The 13,308-nt window shown below is 35.9% G+C and overlaps 2 protein-coding genes across 2 annotated transcripts; both read left to right on the forward strand.

Moving 5' to 3' along the window:
* The first annotated feature begins 545 nt into the window (after positions 1-545).
* Positions 546-3,024, forward strand: LOC115694127 (40S ribosomal protein S20-2). The gene is made up of 4 exons (XM_030621250.2): positions 546-704; positions 1,430-1,563; positions 2,163-2,276; positions 2,749-3,024. Exons 2-4 carry the CDS (start codon positions 1,455-1,457, stop codon positions 2,889-2,891), a joined length of 366 nt encoding a protein of 121 aa, XP_030477110.1. The 5' UTR covers positions 546-704; positions 1,430-1,454; the 3' UTR covers positions 2,892-3,024.
* Positions 3,025-5,698: 2,674 nt separating this feature from the next.
* LOC115694128 (40S ribosomal protein S20-2-like) lies at positions 5,699-7,860 on the forward strand. The gene is made up of 4 exons (XM_030621251.2): positions 5,699-5,856; positions 6,216-6,334; positions 7,225-7,338; positions 7,455-7,860. The coding sequence occupies exons 2-4, from the start codon at positions 6,226-6,228 to the stop codon at positions 7,595-7,597; spliced, it is 366 nt and encodes a 121-aa protein (XP_030477111.1). The 5' UTR covers positions 5,699-5,856; positions 6,216-6,225; the 3' UTR covers positions 7,598-7,860.
* The last annotated feature ends 5,448 nt before the right edge of the window (positions 7,861-13,308 follow it).

Genomic DNA, 13,308 nt, shown 5'->3' on the forward strand with positions numbered 1-13,308 from the left:
AAATAGTCTATATTGAATATAAACAAGAAAGAAAAAATGAGAACAATCTCATTCAATTTAAAATAAAAAGTAAAACTAGAAAAAAAAAACAAAAAATATATATGTTTAGTAATTAATAATCGAAAATGTAAAATTATCTCATGAAAGTAAAATATATCTGAAGCACATAAACTTTACCAACAAGCAAATGACGTCCAAAAAATGGACTCGAATTCGAGAACCAGGAATCATAGAATTACACCAATCTCATGTATATGCTACCACCAAAGCGATCGCTGATCGCCCTAATGGTAGAGAAGTCACAAGTCTTTCCAGAGATCATGAGTTTGATTCGCGCGATGGGCGGGATTGCGATTCCTCACCCTTTTTAACTTATCGAAGAAAAAGAAATATAGAAAAAAAAAAAAAGAATTCCAAGGTTTGTTTTTGTTTTTATTTTTATTTTTTGGGGGTCCCGCCATTTTAATTGGCTTGTGCTAAAAGTCCGGCCCGCCAAAGGTTCGGACACAGGCCCATTAGGACCAAACCCTAGTCTGTCGCACGGACAACGCCCCGATTGCTCATCATACGGGAGAAAACCGAAACCCTAGACATATATAAACCCATCGCCGTCTCTCTCCCCGAGTCCTCCCACCTCCATTTTCCTTCGCCAGTCGCCGCTGCTGCTCCTTCTCCCTCCCCTCCCTCTCTCGAAGCCATCGAAGGTAACCTCTTCCTGCGATTGCTCGTCGTTCTCGACGTTCTGGTTTTGCTTTCGTGTCTTTTAGCTCGGTGTGCCGAGGCATTTGTTTTGGTAGTTCTTGGTTTCGCTTGTTGTGGGTTTTGGTGATGGTTGGATTTGAAAGGTGCGGTTCCTTGTGGTTTGCGAGTGGTGTGGGATCCCTGGTTGGGTTGCGTCGGCGTTTCTGATATTAGCCTGCGATGAGCGGGCCGTTATGCTGCGCTGCGGCTGGTGCTTGCATGGCCGAGCTTTTTTTTCTTTTTTCCCGTAGCTTCCTGTTTAGTGCTCGCGCGCTGCGCTTGGGCAATTTTAAGGTGAGGGTGAAAACGAGGGAAGAAGAAGGAAGAGGGGCGAAATTGCACTTATTGAGCTAGTTAATGGGCTAAAAGGGTACTTTTTTTCACACTTTTGAAGAGATCTGAAGGTCGGAGACGAAAAGACGGGAAGTTTCTGCTCATTTGTCTCCTAAGTTGGGAGGAAGCGATTTGTGGGCTTAGGGGAATTGTTTCCTTTATATTAGCATTAGTTTGCTTCCCACTTGTTACCCAAATGGAGGGAATTATTTCTCGTAGATTGTTTCTGTTCACTTCGGTCAAATTCTATCTATTCAATGTTTGGTTGGGTGGAGTTGGGGGAAAGGAAGGGAAGTAAAACTGTTTAAGTTTATGTTATTGCCTCAATGTAATGTAACTTCATTTTGATTTGTAGGGTTAAGTTACCAAAAGGAGCGAAGATGGCTTATGCTATGAAGCCGACGAAGCCGGGTTTGGAGGAACCCCAGGAGCAGATTCACAAAATCAGGATTACTCTGTCCTCCAAGAATGTTAAGAATCTTGAGAAAGGTCTCTTTAAACTTTTTTGCTTCTACATTTTATTTTCTTATGAATTGTTCTCTGCTCGGTAACTCGGCAAAAATAATGCTGATTGATACTAGTTTGATGTTGGTACTGATGTTCGACAATCTGTTCATTCTAGACTAAACAATGTGGAACAGAAATTTATCTTTTAATGTTTTTGTTTACACAGCGAACCCCTGCTTTGAATGCCGTGATAGTCTTAACTCTCCTGCTTTTGTTGTGTTGACTGTTGAGTATACCCAGATTTCAACGTGGTCCTAAAAATTTGGATGGAAATGCATGAAACTCTTGCAAATCATGCAGACTGCTTATAAAATATCAACTCAAGCTACTTTACCTTATCGAACAACATGTATATTCAAATTCAATGAAAATTTCATTTGCTCATTACATTTTAGCACCCGTGGGATTTGTTGACTTTTCACTAAATGGCAGTAGGCTTGGGCTGCCACTTCTTTTCCTTGGAGTTACCTTAAATTTTCAGATTTTCAATGCTATATTCAGTATTCCAGTATAGAAAAGGCAAATAGTGTTTTTCTGTTTGAAGTTATGATGCATCTAAAAGTGATGCTTTTGTTTATCAGTGTGCTCTGATCTGGTGCGTGGGGCAAAAGACAAGCGTCTTCGCGTCAAGGGACCGGTGAGGATGCCCACCAAGGTTCTTCACATCACAACTAGGAAGTCACCTTGTGGAGAAGGTATTTGATTGAACACTCTTGTCCGATGCCTTGTCAGTTTCATGTGATGTGTGAGTGAATATGTGTGATTTCTGATACATAGCCCACCGAAATATGTTCTCTGTAGATCTGCTTTGCTCTGATTTATTTGTATGAATAGTTATCATGCGGTTGTCACTCGGCAATATAGGTGCTGATACTGTACTTCTTTTGCAAATTCATATCTGGAGTTCGGAAAAGTACTTGTTTTCTAATTTCCTTTTGGATTTTGGGGCTGTCCACATGTTTGCCATATTTGATTCATGTGGCCTTGAAAGTTGTTTATTCATAGCTGATGAGTATATATCTGAGCGGATAACTGAATAAATGCTGATCATGGTCAATGTCTCAACAGTGTTATAGTCCGTTAAATCTCCACAAACTGCATTGTGGTTTCGGTTGAGTTTTTGTTATGTGCTCTAAATGGACTCGAATGTCCTCTTGCATTGATCAGGAACCAACACCTGGGATAGATTCGAGCTCCGTGTCCACAAGCGGGTCATTGACCTCTTCAGCTCCCCGGAAGTTGTCAAGCAAATTACCTCCATCACTATTGAGCCAGGTGTGGAGGTCGAGGTCACCATCGCAGACTCTTAAGTCACTTGCTACGACGAGTTGTCCGTGAGAGATTTATTGTGGTTGAGATATGTAGGGATTATATAGCTTTGTTATCCCAGTTATGTCTTGACGATTTTGAAGTCTTTTTGATATGCAGAAGGATTCTTGTTTACTGTTTCTTTTTTCAATTTCGACTGGATAAGCTTTTCTTAGAGTTCTCCTTCATTACCTAGCTCGAGAATGGATGATGATTAAATTGACTCTTCTTGACGCCCCAACTCAAAATCAGGAATTTTGAACTTTTCTTCGATAGCCCGACCTTGTGATAGGGCATTTCGCATCTCTCGTCTTAATTGGAATGATCAACTCGATGTTCCTGGCCATGTTTCTTATCCAATTTCTGCATCAATGGGTTGTGTCGTTGCTGATCTTGACTTTGCTAAGTGATTTTGACCGATTTAAATTCTGCGGGACAATTAGGCCAGAAGCAAAATATTTAAATCTGTACAAAAAGTCCTAAATATATTGTTTGGATGTTAATTCAATTATAAGCTTTATAATTTGGTCAATTTAGTCATTAACTTGTTGGTGATTGGCCAATGTAATTTTTCCGATCGATTTTGGCCTGAAATTGTAGATGTAGATGCTGGTCAAAATTAGTTAAATTTCAAGAGTTTAGGATGCTAGCTGAGCAAATGGGTACAGATTTATGATGTGTTTGTAGCTTAATTGGAAACTTGAAAGATCCTATAATTATGGTCTCTTTATCAATGTTATAACGGTTACAAAACAAAGAATCGAAGAAATGTTTCGTGGTTTCAACGTGGAGAATTATTTCAATGGCGCTCGGACGTGAGTACCTAAGTCCGAGTTCGATAACTGAGCTAATTGGAACTTTCATCGGGCCACAATTCCCTATCGTTCTGCACCAATCAACATGTCATTAGTACACCCAAGTAGGCCCAATTGGAAGCACGTAATGAAAACCGATTCCACTCTTTCTAAATTTCTCAATCGTACGTAAAAAGGACACCATTGGGTGACTTTCACATTGAATTTGCTCTAAGAAATGCGTAATTTAAAAATAATATACATCATTTTGGATATATTTCATGAAAGTAAATTAAAATTCATCTAAAGGTTTTGGGCTATTTCCACACCTTTTTTGCTAAAACGCACTGTTTAAGTTGACTGGCTAAACTGGCTTTCAACTGCGGTTAAGCGTGTATTGATGTTTAATAACACAATTTTTAGACAATTAGTCATGAATTACTGCTTTTTTTCTTTTGAAGAGAATGATTTACTTCTTCTTTCGGAAAGGCAAAAAATAAAAATAAAAACACACGTTCCTCAACTTAGAATTTATTTTGTTTGCTCCTTCCAATCTTAATTTTATGACAACTAAAAAAGATAAAACAACAAAATGCAAAACGAAAAATAGAGACTAAGCTTTTTCATAGTTCTACCATGAAGAAAGTCACTAATATTGTTCACGATCCCATAATTCAATGCACTACATATCCATAGATAATAATTTTTTTCTTTTTTATGATGAAATGTGAGTTTGAATATAAAGAATTGTAACTAGGTTTCACCTCCCATCAAAATCGCGTATGGCTTCGATAAAAACACAAATTAACGGTGTCTTAACAAGTCAAACGAACATCATTATACCATCAATAAATCGTGATAGAAGAAAGGTATTTTTTTTATTACTACTAAGTCACATTTCTAGTTCGTGAAACGATTATTGTAAATTTTCTATTACCATTGTATTTCAAAAGGGAAATGGAGATATACTATTTATCTTTTTCTTTGGAAACTTGGATAAATGTGGCACGCAAAGGAGAGATAATAGAAAGTATGTTAGCAAATATTGCACTAAATATTGTGATTGAGGGTTAATTTGATCAGTTCATTCAAAAGTTGTGCTTTAGCCAAAAAAATGTGTGAAAATAGCCCCACCAAAATGTAAAATGGAAAAACCAAACAAATTAATACTATGGGGAGATTCGCACTTAAATATACTTAAGAAATAGTTTGTTTAAAGCGCGGCCTATTGTGCTTCCCTCTTTTAATACACAATATACTTAAAATTATAAGAAATTAATAAATCCGATAAATTTAAGATTTAAATAGAAAAGTTTGAAAAAATAAAAGATATCAGTTTGTATTAGGTTTTTGCCTCTTTTACCACAAAAAGAAGAAGAAGATTTTATTCAAGTGATTTCGTTCTGTTCAATATAAGAGATTGACTGAATAAATAGATATTATTACTTTGGAATCAAAATAAAATTACAAACCAAAAGAATGAAAAGAAATCATATTGCAGTGCAGCTTGTTCTACCTTCCCACAAAGAAAAGGCGACAGAAAGAATTTAATTGTGACCCAACTTTTTTAACCCTTTTACGGTTCCTTTGCAAATACACTAATCTTAAATTTACTATATAAAATTGAGAACAAGTGAATACCATAGTTTATCTATTAAATGACTCGCTCACATTTTACTTAGTTAATGTCCTTACTTTTGAAAATCCAACCAACTTAAAAGGAGCCTATTTCATCTTGGCAAATTGCGAACCAAATTAAGCAAGAATAAAATGCCGATAATTGCATTTGAAAATACACTTAATCGTTTATTAGTTTTTTTTTTTTGCCACCACTTAATTTTAAATTGAAGAGAGCGTTTTGGAAATCTGAAGCAGATAAAGTGTGCGGTTACGAAAGATGTGCCATCGGATAAGAGATTTGTATCCTTAATTAAATTCGGGCGTGGCATAACTTCCAAGTTAGTCCAAGAGAAAATCATTTAAAATTAGAATAAAATAGGAACTCTACAAGACCCGTTTAGCTCGCACTCCGCAAGCCGCAACCCTAGACATGCATGTAAGCTCGAAGAACAAAACCTGAAAAGTATATAAACTCCTCTTTTCTCTGTCAAATTTTACAAGATCTTCTTCTTCAGCACCAGTTGCCGCTTCTCTTCCCATCTCTCCGACGAAGGTACTCCTCTCTCTCTCTCTCTCTCTCTAAAACGTGCACTGTCTTTCGCTTAGAAGGGTTTTACGTGATGGTGATTTGTGAATTTGATGTCGAGGCCTTGATCGGTGAATCCACGTTAAAGTAGAGTTCGTCCTGATGATCTTGAAATATAGACCAAGTAACGTAATTGCATTCTCAATTCCCGAGCTAACTCACCAGTTTCGTCGCAATCACATACGCACCTTGATCATAAACAGTGTTGTCATATTAGGGTTCTTACTGTAGAGAAGGGAGAAGGTTATCTGAATTGTCCAAGCCCTTTGATTACATTTCATCAGTTTCTTTGTTTTTGCTGATGCAATCTGACTTCGTTTACATAGCTCAGCAACGATGGATTACCCCATGAAGCCGACGAAGCCTGGCTTGGAGGAATCCGCGGAAGAGATTCTTAGGGTCCGGATTACTCTAACTTCGAAGAATGTTAAGAATCTCGAGAAAGGTCTTTTTTCCGGCCCCTCTCTCTCATATCTCATGTTTCATTGTGAATCTTGTTGAAGAGTTCCATTAGTGCCTTGATATCCTCTGAGAGTTTTGTTTAAACTTTAACATGCTAAAGATAATCTGATTTCAATTCTGAATGGATTTCAATATCAAGTGAAAAATGTTCTATTCTTTTTAGGGTCCTTATCAAGCTTTCGTAGGGTACTTGTTAACGAGGTCAATTTGTTATTGTTACTATTTTATTTTACTTAGAAGCTGTATAATTTGAGTAGTTTGTATAACTATTTCTCCAGAATCCTTTCATTGTAGACTTATATAATGCGAGGAGACTTATTTAATGTGAGGAACAAAAACTAATATTTACAAATACTTGTGCTTATATAGTACATGAATGATTTACTATGTTCTGATGTGTCTTTGACTAGATTGTGTATATGACTTTAAATGCCTATAAGTTATTGCAATTAAAGTGGAGTGCATGTGTAAATGCTACCATATCTCGAATGGCGTTCTATTGTCACATTCAGTTAAGGTTTTAGAGGCATGAACGTATCCAAACCATTGAAGATGGCACATCTCAGACGAGTCTTGCTAATTTCAACAATCAACATGATACGTGCTAGGTTCAAGAAATATATTAAACATTACAATTGGCATGTACGTGATGTGGTTAACTTTTTCACCATATGTTGCTACTGCTTGCTCTTTTGAGATATCCATATACTTGAGTTCATGTAATATTAAGCTTTTAGTTGCTGCTATACTTCATTTTCTTTGGATAGAAATGCTCCTCAGTGGAAATCGTATTAGCAAAGGCTTAAATTCTTGATTTTCTTCCAAGTCGCGTTTTTATTTTGGATTCTGACATGGACATCGATCTTTCAACAGTTTGCTCTGATTTGATTCGCGGTGCAAAGGAGAAGCATCTCCGGGTCAAGGGGCCGGTGAGGATCCCCACCAAGGTCCTTCGCATCAACACCAGGAAGTCGCCTTGTGGAGAAGGTACTGAAATGATCGAACATTTTAGCCTGATCCCATATAGGTTCGTTCGAATATCGCAATTCGGAAAGATTATCCTGTATAATGAACTTTTGTCTGCCCAATTGCATTCGTATCAGGAACCAACACGTGGGATCGATTCGAGCTTCGCATTCACAAACGGGTCATCGACCTCTTCAGCTCTCAGCAGGTGGTTAAGCAGATCACGTCAATTACTATCGAGCCAGGCGTGGAGGTTGAGGTCACCATTGCTGACACCTGAAGTTAGAGGCTTGTCGTTTGTTTCTGTTTAATAAGGCATTTCTTGGGTTGGCGTATGTGGGGATTGCATAGCTATGTGCATCGGAGTTGCTGATTTCAATCTTTCTTAAAACTTAGGCTTTGAGAAGCCCACTTTTAGAATAAGATCTGCAACGAAACAGGACCCTCCTTGAGGTTTAGATTTCAATGATCGATTACTTTTTTTTTCCAGTTTAAGCGTGTAAATTGTCACGGGGTAATAATCGAAAATATTCTGGTATACAATTTTGTTGTTTAAGGTTGCGCATGGATGATTGAAGATCTCAGGGATGGGTGACGCTTGTCATGATAGCAGCGTGGACGCCGTCCATTGAGGCTAGGCCGAAAGCCCTAGTGCCCGTGCTCGATGTCGCGACACCCAAGCCCGGGTTCGTAAATGTCATGCTTGGGTCCGTGATGCTCGAACTCTAGTCTCAGCACATAAGCCCGGACTCACAAAAGTCGAGCACGGGTCCTCGGTGCTCAAGCTCGAGTCCTTAATTAGTTCATGAAACATTTGTTCTTATAAACATATAGTTAAAAAAAAAAAATCAAATTTTTAATTATTTTTTATTTTAAAAATAAAATATTTAAATATTTATTTATTTTTTATGTTTTTCTTTTCTTTCTTTTTCTTTTTCCATCTTCCTTGACTGATGGCCGGCCGGCCACAGCGACTGCCGATGACCGACCACAAGCAAGGGAAGAGCCTCGCCCAAAGCTCGCCGATTTGGTGAGGCTCGTCCTTCACCTGTGGTTGGCGATCAGCTGAAAAAGAAGGAAAAGAAAAAAAGAAGAGAAAAAGAAAAGGAAAAATGAAATAATTAAAAATTTGATTTAAAAAAATAAAAAATGTATAAAAAATAAAAATAAAAAAATAAAAATGAAAAGTGTTAAAAAGAGTGTAGAGGAAAATCAATTACATACCAAATGGTGGAAAATTCTTTTAGTTTATTTTCAAATTTTAGCCAAATACTGGAAAACATAGTCATTTTCATGGAAATATTTTTCAGAAATGTCACTTTTACAGCGAAACAAACAAAGTCTAAGATTAATAACAATTTACTTTTCTACATCCCCGACAATTAATTATGTATTTGATATATTAAAATTGATCATGAGTTTGTGAACACGTGATCTTGTATCCCTTCTTTTGTCAAATTTTCTGTTTGGTACAATTTCTCCAAAGTAGCTATAGATGTGAAAACGGTGTTGTAACTTTTACAAGGAACTTGGTAGATCTCTTGTAGCTGCATCACTTTTAAAGCTACAACTACTTATAGCGGCTTTTAAGGAGTTGTCTCGCACAACTTTGAGGTGCTCCATCTCCGAGGCATATATAACCAAACACGCACTTTACAATAAACTTCACGGTACAGCCACAACACATCACAATTACAAATTATCGCAATTATACCAAACAACCGATAAGAACATTGGCAAGCTTATGCAGCACATACATATTGGTTGTTTGAGTGAAAGGAGGAAGCTCATGTACATTTTTCAAAATGAAGAAAAGAAAAGAGAAAGGTGGGGAATCCGAGATGTGCCCATGCATGCAAACAACAGCACATTGAAAAGCGGTTCCCTCGTGGCAAAGTCTATTGTGGACAGGGACATTGCCTTGCTCTCTACAAAAGGAGTTTCAGGAAAAGGGCTTCGAAAGTGGGGGACTCTAGGAATAGTTCCTCTTCTTTTTTGGGTTTCTCTTTGTCCTCTTGCCTTTTGCAGTCCTCCTTATTATACCTTGGATGGTGGAAACCCTAAAAGGAGCATGAGAGCAGAGAGAGAATCCAATTCGATGGCGCAGAAGTAAACTTATTTTTTAATCTGCTGGCCTGAAAAGGAACAGCTGGGTAATCTCGATCTATGTTAGTTTTTCAAGGGAATCGTTAAAATGGGCTAATATATATTTAAACACCTAATAATCTTTCGTAAAGATGGTTTTAGACAAAGATTACAATGCCCCAGATCTCTATAAACCCATGAAAAGCATCAAACTGTAAGATAACATAACCATCCAACAAAACTTCTTTTAGGGTGATGTCGGTTCTTACTTGTCTTTTATTTTTTTGTTAACCCAAGAAAGAGAGAGAAGCTAATTTAGGGCCATTTTTTTTTCTGACTCTACATTGGTGGACTCCAACTAGGTGCATTCTGTTCTTCAAGGTCTTGTTTGCTGCTTCGAATGGCTCCTCTCTCAAGATGAATCCTACGTTACCAACTTAGCTAAAACATAACCTTGGAAAACTTCACAAATGTTTTTAATTAAAAACGGTTTTGTTTACCTTAGTGGATAGGCAGAGAAATTAACAAAATCATGGAAAAAGAAAACAAGAGAAAAGAGAGTTGCTACTTGCTAGTGGAGAGGGAGAGAAGTCCACATCCTCCTTCAGTTGCATGCATAGAAAAGACAAGAACATTACAAGGTGTTTTCATGGTCAAGACGTGGATGAAATTTGCTTGAGAAGCAATTCTGCTGCTCGTGATCTTCCTTCTGACCTGAACCCATCATTTGCTTTTTAACTCCATTACCATTTTCTTCTTGTCCTCTTCTTCACCAACTGGTTCTTTTGTTCTTTTGTGCTTTTGAGGATGAAGGAACATGAAACCTTAATTTCATGGCGTCGTTTAGTTATGAAACTTAAGCAGAGCTCTGATGAGAAAAATCTCAGTAGTCAATACAACTCCAATCTCTCTTCCCCGTTTTCTAGACGTTCTTTTGACGTCAAATTATGGTTCAATTATTTAATAATAGATCGATTATCCGATTCCTTGGGCGGGAGAGATGAGAATAATTTTTATCAGTAAACAATTGTAGTGTGGTCCTTGTTTTATTTGGATTTTTGTGTGATTGCTCGAGCCGTGCGAGGTCCCCAACCTCGATGCAGAAATTTGGAGTAAAATCGAAGGAAAATATTGAACGCTAACCTTTTTACGAGAAAGTTAATACCATTTAAAATTTTCAATCTGGTATGTCTCTAGTACATTTATCCCAAACTGATTTTCGTCTCATAAAAAAACTCAAACTAATACTATTGACTTAAATGTACGTATCATTCAATAACATTCCGTCCAATATCCCGTTAAAATGTCTTTAAGACGGATTTGACTCAGAGAATGACAGATTCAATGTAGAAAATCCACGTATGCATTTTAACGAAGAGTAAATTTACGTTAAAGGTACAAACTTGTGAGTAACCGCGAGACAAAAATTAGTTTGAGGTAAATACGTAACAAAATGCATTAAATTTCAAATTTTTTGTAAGACGAAAATTAATTTGAGATAAACATATCATGCGGTACCAAATTGAAATTTTTAATGGTATCAACTCAAAACAAAATGCTAACTTCTCTAATTCTGAAAACTCGACTACATAAGATTCAAGGATACGATGGGAAACAAGTAGCATTTGATATAATAAAATTAGAATACACAGGATATAAATAAATGTGTATGGTAAGATTTAAACCACACAAATCCATAATACTATTGCATCATCAAAGATACGTTCATGTCAAGTAAACAAAACGAGAGGAGTTGGACATTCATCGACAGCCCTAATATGTGTGAAGCTATAATCGATCGGAGAGATGCAAATAATGGAAACACTATTATGATTTATAAAGATTTAAGCAAATTTAAGTTCAACAAGCATGCATAATCAAAATGATATACGATTTAACATGATTTTTTTTTTAATTGTTACGAGAAAAAATCGACCTACAACAAAATTAGTTATCCTTATTCCTTTTTTTTTTTGGTCAGATATTCTTGATTTAAGTAGTCAATTTGCATTATCTGATTTCCCACCATTTTCGATTGTTTGAAAATGCCTTGAGAATGGAGATGGCGAGGGAATCTCCGGTGGCCATAATTAACACGCGCCTGACCCGGTTGCGGTGAGTGGCCACTCACACGCAGCCACGTGGCAACCAGTACAAGCGCCTTTTTGTCAGCTTGTCAGTGGACAGTTCTTTATTTTCTTCAGGGTTTTTCCAAACCATTTTCGACTTTATTCTTTTGCCCTCTTCCATCCGGACAAATAGTATTCTAAGAGCATATTTAGTAACGTTTCTATTTTTTTATTTTTTTATTTTAAGAAATAAAAAAATATTTTTATTAAAAATATTTTTTTTGGCCATAGCTTTTTTCGGGCCGTAAACAGTCATTTTTTTATTAATAATTTTTATTAATAAAATATATTTTTATTAAAAATATTTTTTATGGCCTCAGTACTAATTTTTATTTTTATTAAAAATATATATTTTTATTTTTTAATATGGCTCGCCATCGGCCATGGCCTGGTAAAATATTTTTTTATTAATAATTTTTTTATTAAAATTTTTTATTAAAAATATACATTTTTATTTTTTTACCGTCAATGACATACGTGGCCGGGCTAAGCAGAAAAATTATAATTTTTATTATGAAAATATATTTTTTCTTTTTTTGGCTATGGCCTGGTTCTACTCACTATGAAAATATCTACATTTTACTTAAAATATTTTTTTTATTAAAAAATAATTTTTTTATAAATATAAAATATTTTTTATTAATAATATATTTTATTGAGAAAATATTTAAATATTTTGCGTTCTCCAAAACAGAAAAGTGATCAGGGAATAGATTTGGAACAAAATAAAAAATAAGAATATCTACTTTTTTAGTTTCTAGAACAAAAAGAAAAACAATAGAAAAACAATAGAGAAACAAAATCAGCTTTCTCTCTTTCACAAGATATTCTCATACTAAACCCTAAACCCCAAATCTCAAATCCTAAACCCTAAACCTTAATCCTCAAACCCTAAACCTTAACCCTCAAACCCCAAAATCTTAAACCTCAATACCCAAATCCTAAAATCAAAAACCCAAAATCTTAAACCTCAATACCCAAATCCTAAAATCAAAAACCCAAAATCCTTAATGCTAAAACTCGAAACCCAAAATCATAAATCCAAACCCTAAAATCCCAAACCCAAAACCCAAAACACTAAACCCTAAACCCCAAAACTCCAAACCCGAAACCCTAAAACCTAAACTTTAAAATCGTAATTCCAAACCCTAAATCCTAAAATGCTAAACCGTAAAACCTCGAACCTAAACCCCAAACCCTATACTGTACACCTTAAACCCTAAATCCCAAACCCTATACCCAAAACCTGAATCCCTAAACCCTAAACCTCAAACCTTAAACCCAAACCCAAACCCTTAAACCTGAAACTCTAAAACCTAAACCCCAAACCCTAAAATCCAAAACCCTAAACCTCAAAATCGAAATCCTAAAACCCTTACTCCTAACCCTAAAATCCTACATCTTAAATTGCAATTTCCTCGACCATCACCTAGTATTTACTTTGTTTATAAGGAGTAAGTTTCTTTATGATTGTATTAAGGTCATCCAATTCTATATCATAATATATTATTATTCTATTTCTAGTCCAATTTGATCCAAACATGAATTGTTAAGTCCCTTAAACTGTAATTTCCTCGATCACCACCAGATATTTGCTTTGTCTATAAGAAGTAATTTTCTTTATGATCGTATTAAGGTAATCCTATTCTATATCATAATGTATTTTTATTCTATTTTTAGTTCAATTTTATCCAAACATGAATTGTTAAGTCTCCACCAACAATTTTATAATTGAATGAAAAAATCGGGAGTAAAAATTTTTGGCGTCCTACCAAAC

Source organism: Syzygium oleosum, unplaced genomic scaffold (genome assembly GCF_021117445.2).
Source record: "Syzygium oleosum isolate NSW1041296 unplaced genomic scaffold, Sole_v2.1 Sole_v2.09, whole genome shotgun sequence".
Taxonomy (NCBI): Eukaryota; Viridiplantae; Streptophyta; class Magnoliopsida; order Myrtales; family Myrtaceae; genus Syzygium; species Syzygium oleosum.